The following is a 14,427-nucleotide window of genomic DNA, read 5'->3' as shown; positions in this document are numbered from 1 at the left end:
TCTTGTTGAGGTTGTGTATGCAGAAATTGGGACATGTGCTTTTCAATTTGTTCATAAATGATTTAGGGCTGAGCAGTGAGTCGGCCAAATTGTTCAGGGCTGTCCAAACCAAAAGAGACCGTGAAGAACTCCAAAAGAATATCGCCAAACTTAACAAAGGGGCAGTAAATTAGCAAATGCAGTTCGCTACCAGCAAGTGATATACACTGGGACAAAACATCCTAATTTCACACATATACTCATGGGGTCTAAGCTGATGGGGACTGAGCAGGAACAAGAACTTGGCAAAAAGTAGAAAAAGCTCCATGAGAATGTTGACCTCGTGTGTGCCAGCTGTGAAAAATATGAATTCCATTCTAGGAATCATGAGGAAAGGAACTGAAAACAAAACTGCCAATATAAGAAATCTATGGTGTGACCACACTGGGAATACTTTGTACAGTTCTGACGGCCTCAGCTCAAAAAGAATATTGGAATACCCGAAAAAAGTTCAGAAATGGGCCACCAAACTGATCAACGGGCTGGAGCAGCAACTCTATGAGGAAAGGTGACAACATCTGGGGCTTCTTAGTTTAGAAAAAAGGTGTGTAAGAGGAAATATGGTAGAAATGCATCATAGTATCAAGAAAGCAGATAGAAAAATGGGGTTTTCCCTCTTGCATGACACCAGAACATGGAGACATCAGGTTCAGAAGAATGTTGGAAAAGGACTTTTGCACTCAACCAATAGTTAAATAAGGGAATCATCTTCAACAAGAGCTACTGATGGCCACCAACTTGGATGGCTTCAAAAGAAGATTAAATCAATTCATGGAGGATTAAGCTATCAATAGCTACTAGTTACCACGGCTATCCTCTGCCTGCACAGATCAGAGGCAATACACATCAGACTATGGCTGGGTGATATCTGGTTTTCAACACTGTGATATATCACCAGCCAAACATCATGATATATTGATATATCGCAATGTCTGGGATGGAGGTACGTAGAGGCATTGGCATCACGGTTTTTCTCACATTGTGATTTTTGCACAGCACACATACATCATGATCTGCAAAATATCACCAGGTCAAAAATTACGAAACAATTATCACGATATGGACTTCAAAAAGGTTTGGGACAATATATCGCCCAGTCCTAACATACATCATGATTCGCGATACATTGCCAAGTCAAAATCTATGAAATCGGTATCACAACATGGAATTCAATCTGGTTTTGGACGATATATGTCGCCCAGCCCTACTTCTGAACTCTGGTTGTTGGCAGTTATTGGTTGGGAAAGTACTCTTGTGGTCGGATCCTGCTTTCAGTCTTCCCATACGTATCTCGTTGGCCACTACGAGAACAGGATGCTAGATTAGATAGGCAATCGGCCTGATCCAGTAGGCTTATGTTCAGTTTTTGTTTTGTTTTATTGCACTGATTTTTTAAAAAATCAAAAGCATAATCTATATGGAGCCTCACCATAAGATCAGGTAGGTTTTTTTTTTAAAAAAAGGCGTAGCAACAAACACCAACAGAGAGTATGACTCACAGTGTAAAACTGGAAGAAACGACACGTGGTATGAGGTGATATGTGGCATAGTTCAGCCCTATCTCTCCACCCATGAACTGCAAACATAAGAACCTGATTGTCAGCTGTCTCAACTCTAGCAAGGAAGACTCTTCCATTCCCTCCCACATGGGCATGGGAATGACTTAAGCACTCCTAAAGTAACTGACTGGCTCCTGGCCAACCAGTGTAATAGTGCAGTTCTGTGCAATGTTTATTTAGAAGCACATCTCACCGAAACTACTACGGACCAACTCCTACAAAATCTACTGCAAAGATTTCAGCCTAAATGGGCTTTGATCCTCTTAATACTTAAACTCAACTTATTTGTGGACATTTCTTTGGCACAGCCTGTGTATGTTTACTTGAGAAGGAGTCCTACTGAATTCTGCAGAGTTTACTTCTGGGGAAAACATGGATAGAATCAGGCAGTTGCTCTGTACCTCCTCCCAAAGAAGCTTGTTGCCGTGCTGGACAGCATAGCTGAATTCAATTAACAGAACAGGGCAGTTTTGTTCTGGAAAGCAAATTCATACATCTCATGGCTACCGAAGAATGATAAATGTGCTAAAAGCCCAGGAGCAGGTGAGGAAGATTTGGGAAGCACGTCAGCGACGGAGGAAGTAAGTCGCTTTTGTGATCTGTTGCCTGCCCACACCCTAGTTCCTGATCTCCGTACAAATTTCCTTGTCCTATCATTGAACTCCTACTGCCCTTGTACAATGCCAAGTCATCAGATATCGATGAGATGCTAAATACTGCAGCAAGATTCTGAACTCATTAAACTAAAGCATGCCGTTTCACACTCTCGAGTCAAACATCTGGATTCTAGTTTGTGAAAAGGGATCAATATATTTCCCCAGCATTGAGGACGACCCATTTCATTTAAATGTACCTTTTGTAAACCAAAATGCCATTCTGTGCTTATGAAACACTTCGTTCTGATTCAGCCTTGTAGTTTTGCTGCTCTACAACGAAGAGTGACAGAAACTGTTACACTTTCTGATTTCTTTCATGGTGAGCTCTGGCCAATAATTCCATGCACCTGGCCATGGTTTGCTCTGCAAATATTTGTAGGGCAGAGGATGCAATTCTTGTAAATATTTGAAAGCGTGGCACTTCTCTGACATTATTTAGGTTTTAAGAGTGGGCAGGAGGGAATGAAGGCGCTGAAATCTGCTAAGCATGCCTGGTGGGTTTTGTTTTATTATTATTTATGCATTATGTGTTTTGTTTAGTTACAGATTTTGCTCTGTAAACAGGAAACAGTTTGAAATTTGAATTTTCTTCGGGTAAAAAGATGCAATCCTATAATACTTTCTTTGCAATCCTATAATACTTTCCCTTTACACCCAGTAAGATTTACTTCTGAGTAGACATGCATAACATTGTGCTGCTAAGTGGCTGAAGCATTTTTTAAAAAGTCTATTTACCACTATTTGAGTTAGGCCTATTTAGTCCCAATGAAATCTTCTGGACAAAAGCTAATCCCCAGGTAAAAGCCCAGGTAACAACTCTGTGAGTGGGCTGACAGAGTCCATCAGTCAAGTTGCCGTGTGATACTTAGTTAATCTTTAGGCACAGCTGCCTTTTCTATATGTCTTTTCTATATGACCCATCCAGCGGTGAGGAATCTCTGGCTCATGTGCCTAATTCGGTCCACAAAGCCATTTTCTCTTAGCTATGCCCACTGGTCCTTCACTTGGCATCATATATGGGGTTTGCAGGAACTGCCAATCAGTTGACCTTAGTTGCCTACACATCATTGAACCTCTGCCCATGTGGTCTGGAATAATTCAGGGAAAGGAAATGGTGACATTAAGGTGTTGTCAGGTGACTGGCAGGTGGATGGCCCGACCCACCTGTCAAAATGGTGTGAAGGGGATGGTGAAGGTAAGGATCCTGCTCACTGGTTGGAAATGGCTCCCAACCCGAGTTAGTTTAAATCAAAACTATTGTTGTTGTTGTTATTACTTATTGAATTTATACACCACCCTATACCCGGAGGTCTCACCCAGATTTCTATTACAACTTGATCTTCCAAAGGATAACTTCTCAAACAGAAGATATGCTTCACAACACTTTGAGCACCACAATCAGGGCACAGGCACACTCTTAAGACACACACATATATTGTGCAGGAAACTCAGACTTCAGTCAATTGACGAAGGCAACAACAACAGCCCACTGAACACAGACGTGAAAGAAACAAGACAAATATCAACTACATATACATATATGTATATCATATTTATCACTCCGTTATCAATAAATTCCTCTCACTTTCTGTTCTTACCCTCCAAAATACATAGAGGAGCTACGCTGGTGCCAGGTGTAGACTTGCAGGAACACACAATGCTGCACCCATCCCAAGTCAGCCTTATTCATCCATCTAGTCTCCTGCTGCCTTTTCCTGAGAGGCAGCATTCACTGTCCCAAGCAAAGTTCTCTTCCCCATCACCTTGCCAGCTCAGACCATGTCTAACCAGAGGTGTAGCCAGAGACAGAGCCTACTGCTCTTCTCATGCGCTCTGCTGCCCTTTAACCTGCAGCCGCTCCCTGCTTGATGGGGTTTGGGGGGGGGGCAAGGAAGCAGATCCTACACTTGCTGCGCCTCTGAAACTCTTTAGGGATGACACAAGAGCCCCAAGGCACCTTAAAGATGTATGAGGTACCTTCGTGTTTGACCCAGCCTATTGCAGTGCTTGGGACCACAGGTGTCAACTTGAATAAAATATTGGGGGGGGGGCACAGATAAGAAGACTCGATCACATGCCATGGCACATGCGAACCATTTGAATGACAATGCCCATCAACTTTTTTAATGAGATCCAGCGCCAAGGGCATTCTGGCGGTTCCCTCATTGCGAGAAGTGAGGTTACAGGAAACCAGAGAGAGGGCCTTCTTGGTAGTGGCGCCCGCCCTGTGGAACGCCCTCCCTTCAGATGTGAAGGAAATAAGCAGCTATCTTCTCTTTAAAAGACATCTGAAGGCAGCCCTGTTTAGGGAAGTTTTCAATATTTAATGCTGTATTAAAGTGGCTGGGAAAACTCAGCCAGATGGGTGGGGTATAAATAATAATAATTATTACTATTATTATTATTATTATTGGGGCCCTCAAATATTTTATTGAGTAGGGGTGAAGGGACCCTAGGAGTTGGATCCTATGCCTGAGACCCACCGGGAGAGTGAGAATGGGGCGCCTGCCATGCTGTCCCCTTCCCTTCCCTTCGCATACAAAGACACGCGCTGTCTGCCTCTCCCTCCCAGCCTGGCGAGGGGAGCAGAGGGCAGGACCGGTCTACTCACCGCTCAGATAGTTGGTCCACTTGTACAGCACCCCCTCCATGGTGACAAGGGCCCCCCCATCCAGATCTGCCTGGGACAGGGGAAACCTCTCCCCCTGGCCTTCCCGCCCCCCCAGAAACTTTTAAGCGCTCAGCCCCACGGCTGAAGCACTGGCACCCAGGGCCATTCCGAGGCTGGCAGAAGCCCGGCCCGCCTCCCTGCCTTTCTCCCGCACCCGCCCACCCGATCCTCCCCTGGCCCTGCCCTGCCAACCAACTACGGGGCACTACGCCGATAGCGTAGACGTCGCACCCGCAGGACTCCCTCCTTCTCCTTCTTCTTCCTTAAGGAGAGGCGTAAACGCGTTTCGGAATACGGGCTGCCCACGTGACCGCGGGGAACGGGCGTGGCCAAGAACGCCAGGGAAAGCGGCGAGCCAATGAGGCCGCCGCTCTCGCCGCCGCGCCAGCCAATGGCTGCGGCGCAGAAGCCGGTTGTATTGTGCTGAGGGATTCCGAGATGTACGCGCGGCGTTCTCTTCCTGGAATGTTGGGGCAGCCAATCGCCGCTCGCAGCGGCTCGGGAGGGTGTGTTTTGTTTGTTTCAGTGTATCGTTTTGAAGACGGGCAGGTCCGTGGCCCAATGGAACGGCGGCGTTGCCTGGGTCCTGCCCCTCAGGGAGGAGGGTGGGGGGGAATGAATGGACGCGAAATCGTCGCGTTCTGGGGGCGAGTTTGCCACGTCTGCGGATTCGAGGAGCGGGGATGACGGGCCGGTGGGATGCGCGGGGCTGGCCGGAAACGGGAGCCCGCCTTCATTCGCGTAGAGCGCTGGGAAAAGCGTGGGCTCCCAAAGTTCGGGAAAGTTGCTGGGAAGCGGAGCTTGCGTGGAGTGGCTGCTCCAAAAAATAAAAATTTAAAGAACCCAGTTGCTCTAACAGCACTGAGAATCTCGCACTGAAAATGAGATAAAATCGCCTCTGCGAAATCTGCAAAGGCCTTTTTAAATTTTTTAATTCAGCGTCCTGGGGCCATTTAGTCTTGTGTCCGAATGTCTCCCCGTCTTCTTGTTTTTAAGGGAAATGCGCCCGTTGCCTTTTAAACTGAAAGATTGCACACACGCTGCACACACGGCGGTGAAAATGCAAGGTGCCTTTTGGACTCTGCTTGCCTTTGCGTTCGTGGCTTTGGGGGCTGCGGGTCTCATCCCGGAACCAGAAGTGGAGATCGAAGTGCTCCAGAAACCGTTCATTTGCAAGAGGAAAACGAAGCCGGGAGACATGATGTTGGTGCACTACGAAGGCTATTTGGAGAACGACGGCTCGCTCTTTCATTCTACGTGAGTATGCCTCCCTCAACACACGTACACAGACGATGATGCATGTGCAATGGATGGTGGAAAACTACATCTGAATTCTTTTGTATTAGACTCTGTAAAACTGCAGGATGCATGAAATCCCATGGCAGTACAGTGGTACCTTGGGTTACATACGCTTCAGGTTACAGACTCCACTAACCCAGAAATAGTGCTTCAGGTTAAGAACTTTGCTTCAGGTTGAGAACAGAAATTGGGCTCCGGTGGCGCGGCAACAGTGGGAGGCCCCACTAGCTAAAGTGGTGCTTCAGGTTAAGAACAGTTTCAGGTTAAGAACGGACCTCCGGAACGAATTAAGTACTTAACCTGAGGTACCACTGTAGTTGGACCTGATGCTGTGGAACAGCAGTTGCTAACCCAGGGATTCCCCCTCCGAATGTTTGTTGAACTACAATTCCCATGCTCCCTGGCCATTCCTTGGCTTTGTGGGCTGGGGTGGATGGGAGTTGTAGTCCAACGTGACTGGATTGTGCGGTCAGTTTTCAATGCAGCATCTGCGGGATGGTGCACAGGTTAGCCACCCCTACTTTAGGAACAACATTCTTTGCACTAATAATTAATAATAATGATACATTTAAATTTCACCCTTTTCCTAAGTAGCTCAGGCGTACATGGTTCTCTTGCTGCCTCTATTTTCATAACATCTGAACAGCTCAGTTGGTAGAACATGAGACTCTCAATCTCACAGTTGTGGGTTCAAATTCCATGTTGGGCAAAAGATTCCTGCATTTCAGGGTGTTGGACTAGATGACTCTTGTGGTCCATTCTAACCCTACAGTTCTAATTAATCCATGAAACAACAGGCCTGTGAGGTAGGTTCTTAAAAGGGATTGGCCAAATTCGTGGAGCATAGCGCTATTGATAGCTGCTCACCACAATAGTCATATTCCTAATTTACTGTCCTATAGACATCTGGTTGTTTATTGTGAGAATGTGGTGGCAGACTAGATAAGCTTTTGATCTGATCCATCAAAACTCTTTCTTACATAGGTCTGGCTGAGAAAAAGATTCTGGTCCCAGTTTGCACAATGAACCTTGTGGCTGAGAACCCAGAATCTTCATGGTCCTAGTCCAAAAAATCTAACCCATAGATGCAGAACCTGTGGCCATCCATTTGTTGGACTAAAAATTCTACCATCCCTGACGGCTGGCTGGGACTGATGTAGGTTGATTCAACAGCATCTAGAGAGGCACAGGTTCTGCACACACACAAACAGACCCACACCCCGAACTAATCATGGTATCACATTTTTTAAAAAAAATAACAAGATTTCAAAATCAAATCAAATTTAGTTAGAACAGAAAGGGGAAACCTAGCTCAATTTCACATTTCAGTTATTAACGTAAAAAAAAAAATCTTTGATTTGGAAAACCGTTAAAAGGATATGCATTGAAATTCAACCAGGGGGATGCGAGGAAGTCACTTAACAATGTTAATAAGATTAATTTTAATAAGGTTATGATTTTTGTTTGTTTGTGTGTTTACAATTTTGTGAAAACCAATAAAAAATTTTGGGGGAAAAAATCAGTGGCTTGTGAAAGGATGGGAAGGCGGCAGTTGCAATTAAAGAAGAAAAAGCACAGAAAGTTGGAACCGCCAACCAATTAAACAAAGTTAAAAAGTTGCACAATGCGGCCCTTCTTGATTTGATGAAATCTGTCTTATCTTAAAAATGAAATACAGTAATTCTAAAGACAATCTGATTACGTCGTTTTCAGATGGTGCACACATGTGCTTGTAACGGGCATCACCTTAGAACATCTCCCCCCATCCTAATGCCCATTTATTAATTATTTGCAAGAATTTTTATTCACCCTCAGCGCAACATAAACCAGTAGATCAGATTAATACATCGCCATAGCTGGATCACCCATCAGGGAAAGGCATCATGGAGAGGGCAAGTTTTTAAAACAAGTGCCTACATGCCAATCCTGTAAACACCTGCTTCATGTTTGTTGGATGCAGGTGTTCTTAGTAGATAAAAGACAAGCCTTGAGAGTATATAGCTGCACCAAGAGTGTCTCCTAGTACTTTCTGCCCCAGGCAAATTTTTAATTAAAGAACAATTAAATATATAGAGTGATTCGTCCTTCGCAAGGCTGCGTCCATGTGGTTGCACAATGGACTATCTTGCTGTGTTAGTCCTTTGAAAGTATTTGACAAGGCCCTTTCCAACTGGCTTCTCGAGTGCCAGCAATCAGCTTATTGTGACTATATGGCACCTGACTCAGTAATTTTTCCTGTGTGTCTGTTTCAGCTACAAGCATAACAATGCCCAGCCAACGTGGTTTACTCTCGGTATAAGGGAAGTTATCATAGGCTGGGATAAAGGTTTGAAACAGATGTGCGTAGGAGAGAAACGCAAGCTAACCGTGCCTCCATCCCTGGCATATGGAAAAGAAGGAAAAGGTAATAGTTCTGGAGAACTCTCTCCAGGTTCAAGGAATCCTTAACATTATTATTTAATGAAAAAACATTCTGAACATCTTGATCATAGCATGGAATGATTTAGAACACGGGTAGGAAAACTAAGGTCCACTGGTTCCCATCCCTGTTTTATATCAGTGAGTTACCGGAATCCTAATGATCACGTTTTATTCTACTATATTTTTCAATAACTGCACAAAGCCCACCAGAATAAAGGATAAAAAACAGGAATACTGTGCTTTGTGTGTCATCACTAGCAAAACACTGTCAAGAGACTCTTCTACAATTTTATTGACTTTATAACTTGTAGCAAACACATTAGGCACAACTGTGAAAAACAAAGTGGGACTCATTTTAAACATGTACTGGCATACCTTGGGTTGAAGTAGCTTCGGGTTGAGCATTTTCGGGTTGCGCTCTGTGGTGACCCAGAAGTAACGCAACACGTGACCTCCGGGTTTCGCCGCTCGCGCATGCGCACACGTTCAAAATGACGTCACGCGCATGCACGGAAGTGGCGAATCGCGACCCGCAGATGCGGGTTGCGTTCACTTCAGGATGCAAACGGGGCTCCGGAACGGATCCCGTTCACACCCAGAGGTACCCCTGTACAGAATTGCACTTTTAGAGCACACTTGTATAGAATTACATTGTGAAATCTCTTAACAATGGATGCAAAGTTTGAAAAGAACTAAAGGAGAATAATGGAAACAGATCAAACCCCAAGCCTTTCTAAATGTTATCACATCTTCATCCAACGTAATTCAACCAGATTTGTTCTTCACAAACACACACACAAAAAACACTAATGGAGTTTTTCACTTCAAGTTTTCTTGCTTCTATAATCAGCAATGGAGATTACTAGGTAACGGAAAATCAAAATACCTTTGAACAAGCCATCTATTTACCTAACTTGTACACCACTTTATATTTCAAAAAGTCTTTAAGCGGTTGGTTTATAATCTTGTGTATTCTAAATCAGGGGTCAGCAAACTTTTTCAGCAGGGGGCTGGTCCACTGTGCCTCAGACCTTGTGGGGGGCTGGACTATATTTTTTTTTTGTGGGGGGGGAGAATGAATTCCTATGCCTCACAAATAACCCAGAGATGCATTTTAAATAAAAGCACACATTCTGCTCATGTAAAAACACCAGGCAGGCCCCCACAAATAACCCAGAGATGCATTTTAAATAAAAGGACACATTCTACTCATGTAAAAACACGCTGATTCCCGGACTGTCCGTGGGCCAGATATAGAAGGCGATTGGGCCGGATCTGGCCCCCAGGCCTTAGTTTGCCTACCCATGCGTTACACCATAAATTCATAGCCACTTATGCGGTTTTCTGTTTCTTTGAGCACAGTAGCTAATGAAACAAGACAAGCTGTAGGATGCAAATTCACACTGACAATGCTTATCTTCTTGGTTACATTTGTAATCTTGTCTCAATGTTTATGTACCATGTTGGGTAGGAAAAATTCCACCTGAGAGCACTTTGATCTTCAACATCGAACTTCTAGAAATCAGGAACGGACCACGGTCTCACGAGTCCTTTCAACAAATGGATCTCAATGATGATTGGAAGCTTTCCAGAGAAGAGGTGAAAAGGCAAATGCATTCTACAGTTGTGTGTTAATGTATTTAACAGGAAAATAGAAATTTAAGTTTTGCTTCCCTTGAGGTTATGCTTTGCAACCGTGACATTTGTAAGTCTTTTCTGTGGTGTTTTGAGCTGACACAGATTGAGAAATATTACAGTTCCAATTTCCGTTTACACACTCAAAAGTCTGGTGCTCTCTGTGCAGAGAGCTATTCAAGGTGCTGATTTTAAAATTTTAAAATACATTTTAAAATTCAGTAAGTATTTGTAGTGCAAAGGCTACTTGTGCCTGCCTTTCTGAGTGGCAAAGAAAGGGACATTAGTTCTTAGATTTTACAAATAACACTGTGGGTGGGGGGGAGAAATCCTCTTCAGTAAATTAAGTCTGTTTTTGGAAATAATTGCTGCATTACTCTTTTACTGATTGCATCTTCTGGTTTTAGAGTTTCCAAACAAAATTGGCATTTTCTTTGACAACAGTAATCACAGTGAGGCTGAATTTTTTTGCTTCCATTTTCAGCTAACTACAGTTTCATTGACAAATGTCTGTGATTGCTGCTACCTAGGTAGGGTTGTCATATATCCTTTTTTTCCCAGGATACTTTCTCTTTTTTATGGGTAGAGTCGTCATAGCGATCCATAGTTAAAAGTAGAAGTCGGGAAACGCTAATGTCTTAACAAATGAAACTGACCTGTAGAAAATGTAACTTGAAAAAAGAGACATTGCACATACTTTTGTAAACCAAGAAATCTTTAATAAAAAATACATTTTTTAAAAAAAGGCAACCCTAACTATGGTTTGTATCTAGAAAGCATCTACCACAATTTGAAGTTCGCATTGTTTCAGTCAACCATGGTTAGCACTAACCACCGTTTGTCCAAGTTTGGACGTAACAAGAAACTGTGGTTAATTGAAAATAGAGTCAAAAGCCTCTGGTCTCCTTTGCAACCATATTAGGGAGAAGGAGTATGCAAACCTGAGGCTCATACGTACAAGCTAAATCTCTTCTGTGGGCCCTTACCTATGAAATTTGATCGTGGAGAAAAGCTAAATAGGCACCTTCACTGATCTTCTTTGAAAAACAACAACTTTGAAATGATATCTTTTTAGAATGCCTACAGAGTTTAAATTGAGATACTGACTGATGGGGCTATTGCCCAGGGCTAGGTTTTTTCCAGGTTTATTAAAATCATAGAATTGTAGAGTTGGAAAGGGGACCTTGAGGGTTGTCTAGTCAAACTCACTGCAGCACAGGAATCTGTTGATTAAATGCAATGGTTTTTTTAATTGTTTTGTTGCTATATTAACTGATTTGATGGATCTTATGGATTGAACACTGCTTTGTGAGCAGAAAAAGAGTGCAGAAGGCTTTAAAATAAAAATAAAATTGTGTTCAGTGTTTCATGTGAACACAGCCAGTTCCATAGATTTACAATCCATTTGGGAATGCTGTAGCTGTTGCTTTGCACAGATTATTGTTACCTGTACTGAACATACTAGAGAGTATGGGCCATTTTACATTGGCTTGCTTTCTCATATCCAACAGATACGTAATGATTAAAAGCTTTTTTTTTTTCTTGTCTTATTCCATAGGTAAAAATATACTTGAAGAAAGAATTTGAAAGGCATGGTGCACCAGTCAATGACAGCCACCATGATTCTTTAGTTGAAAACATATTTGAGAAGGAAGATGAAGACAGCGATGGATTTATATCTGCAAGGGAGTTTGTGTATACACATGATGAGCTATAAAACATTTTGAAGCAATTCCCAGCGAGAAAGTAATGACTGGCAACCTGGTGCTTCAAAATTTATAATATATATATATTCTTTTTGGAGTTCCCTGTTACTCATTGGGGGGTGGGGGAATGTGTTGCTCATTTTTCTACTTGAACTACAATTGATACAAAACATTGAGACTTGCTTTTATAAAGTGGGAGCATCTGTTCAAATGATACTTTTTAATAGGAAAGCTCTGTGCATTTATTTATTTAGAAAACTATGAAATAAAAAAACCAGCCTCTGTTTATTATTACTGCTTATAAGTACACTCCAACACTGTTCTCCCCCTACCCACTCTTAAATTCAAACTTTTCTAGCATTTAAGTATTTGGTCTATTTTCTTGTGTTCTGTCAATAAACTATTGATTTTTTTAAAAAACAAAACAAAACAGTATTAATATTATAGTGCATCCCTTTCATGTCTGCTCAGGTAAACACCATTGAATTAAATCAAATGGGACTTATTTCTGGTTAAGTGTGCTAATTATTGCAATTGTAATCACTTGTGAAGTGTGTCTCGCTATTTTAATTGTTCCAAATGGCTTGCCTTCCTAAGCCCCTTTGTGCTTAGGATGAAACACACTGACTATATCATTGCAATCTCTTTCCCATAAAGCAGCAGAAAAAGTACAATAGAGCAAGTAGCGATGCTGAGTTTTGGGTGTGGCAGCAGTTTGGAGCCCAACACCTAACTTGCCCATGAGAAATAACAAGCTTTCCCCCAATCCCTTTGATATAAGCACCAGTTGTTTGCTGTCTTGTCAATAAGGCTGATCCTTAGCTGATCTATCCTTTCACTCCCCCCCCCAAAAAAACTTGCACTCCAGTAACTGCAAGATAAGGACTGGGTTTTTGAATTATGGTGCTGGAGGAGACTCTTGAGAGTCTCATGGACTGCAAGAAGATCAAACCTATCCATTCTGAAGGAAATCAGCCCTGAATGCTCACTAGAAGGACAGATAGTGAAGCTGAGACTCCAGTACTCTGGCCACCTCATGAGAAGAGGAGACTCCCTGGAAAAGACCCTGATGTTGGGAAAGATGGAGGGCACAAGGAGAAGGGGACGACAGAGGACGAAATGGTTGGACAGTGTTCTCAAAGCTACCAGCATGAGTTTGACCAAACTGCGGGAGGCAGTGGAAGACAGAAGTGCCTAGCGTGCTCCTGCACCATGGGGTCATGAAGAGTCGGACACAACTAAACGACTAAACAACAACAAGGGCTGGGTTGCTCCTTAAGCCTTCACTAACACCTGAGCCCCTTATTTGTGAAGCTCCTGTTCACAACATATTTGGCCTTTTATATCCTGCCTTTCTGCTCCTTTACACTGTGACCTAGGTCACATCCAGGTAAAGGTTGAATTCCCTTTGACATGGGAGCTGAGAGATTCCCTGCACCTTAAATGGATCTAGTTTTGCATCTTAAAAGGAGGAATTTTGACAACCCGAGCTACATTAAGTAAGTAGCAGTGCTTCTCTCCAAAACTGCCTACTGTATTTGACATACCCGCCTCCTGATACTATTTTTGTGCATGTTAGAAGAAAAATTACATGCAATCTTAGTGGCCTCATTTTCACATCACAATAGCTGATTTGTCATAAACATGGTTCCTGTATGGCTCTCCTGCCCTCAAAACAAGTGATGTCTTGTTTTCTGAACATGGTCAATGGTTTGTTTCAAACAAGCCACGAGCAGCAAGTCAGAAAGAAAACCAAGAACAAATGTTGGTTGGTTTCTGGTTTGTCACTTGTGGTTTGTGTGAAACGTACTATGGCTGGTTTGAGCTGTGTGTGCATAGCCATACAAGTGAACCATGGTTAAAATAAGACAAACTGATTGCGACATGCAACCATATTCCTAAGAATCCTACTGTTGGCATAGAATTGGGTGGGGAACAATCTGGGCATGATGTAAGGTACTGTGACTGAAATCTTGGTTGTGCTTGCAGACCAAGATCCATTCCTTGGGGATGATGCAGCAGGAATCATCACAAGCGATTACTGCATGGTCCAAATTTCACTGAAGTACCTTGGCTAGGCTGTCAGGCCACCTTCAATGCACCCTCCAGATAACATTTTTATTGTGCATTTGTGATTATTTGTGCTTGTGCTATCGTTGTGGTCACAATGTGATGCAGCTTTCAAGCTGTCCATGCCTGGAGAAGTTTTGAGTGGTCAGACTGCTCCATTTTCATTCAGCAGACACCCCATAGCTTCCTGCTGAAATCCTTTAACTTTACACCACGAATGTTTGGGTTTATCTTTGTTTTGTTGTACTGTAGCCCCTCCAGACAGTGATAGCCAGATGGCATTGGGGAAGCACAGCAGAACAAACCCACCAGCAATGCACTATTATCATGTCAAGAACATGTTGTGAAATAAACCTGCAGCAATAAAACAC

The 14,427-nt window shown here is 43.0% G+C and overlaps 2 protein-coding genes across 3 annotated transcripts in view; one reads left to right on the top strand and one right to left on the bottom strand.

The window, feature by feature from the left end:
- The window catches only part of PLEKHA8 (pleckstrin homology domain containing A8), a 34,889-nt gene extending 29,871 nt beyond the window's left edge, over nt 1-5,018 (bottom strand). The window contains exon 1 of one of the 2 annotated variants that reach the window (XM_081882188.1): nt 4,866-5,018. In XM_081882188.1, coding sequence (XP_081738314.1) covers nt 4,866-4,905 — 40 coding nt within the window. In that variant the 5' untranslated portion in view covers nt 4,906-5,018. Of the gene's footprint in view, nt 1-2,451; nt 2,497-4,865 lie in introns of those variants that run through there. The other variant, XM_081882189.1, reaches the window with a different exon arrangement.
- Nucleotides 5,019-5,543: 525 nt separating this feature from the next.
- FKBP14 (FKBP prolyl isomerase 14) lies at nt 5,544-12,491 on the top strand. The gene is made up of 4 exons (XM_081833934.1): nt 5,544-6,182; nt 8,477-8,628; nt 10,117-10,244; nt 11,839-12,491. Exons 1-4 carry the CDS (start codon nt 5,926-5,928, stop codon nt 11,995-11,997), a joined length of 696 nt encoding a protein of 231 aa, XP_081690060.1. The 5' UTR covers nt 5,544-5,925; the 3' UTR covers nt 11,998-12,491.
- The last annotated feature ends 1,936 nt before the right edge of the window (nt 12,492-14,427 follow it).

Source organism: Podarcis erhardii (assembly GCF_964252035.2).
Source record: "Podarcis erhardii genome assembly, chromosome: 12".
NCBI lineage: Eukaryota > Metazoa > Chordata > Lepidosauria > Squamata > Lacertidae > Podarcis > Podarcis erhardii.
This window is presented reverse-complemented; position numbering and strand designations above follow the sequence as displayed.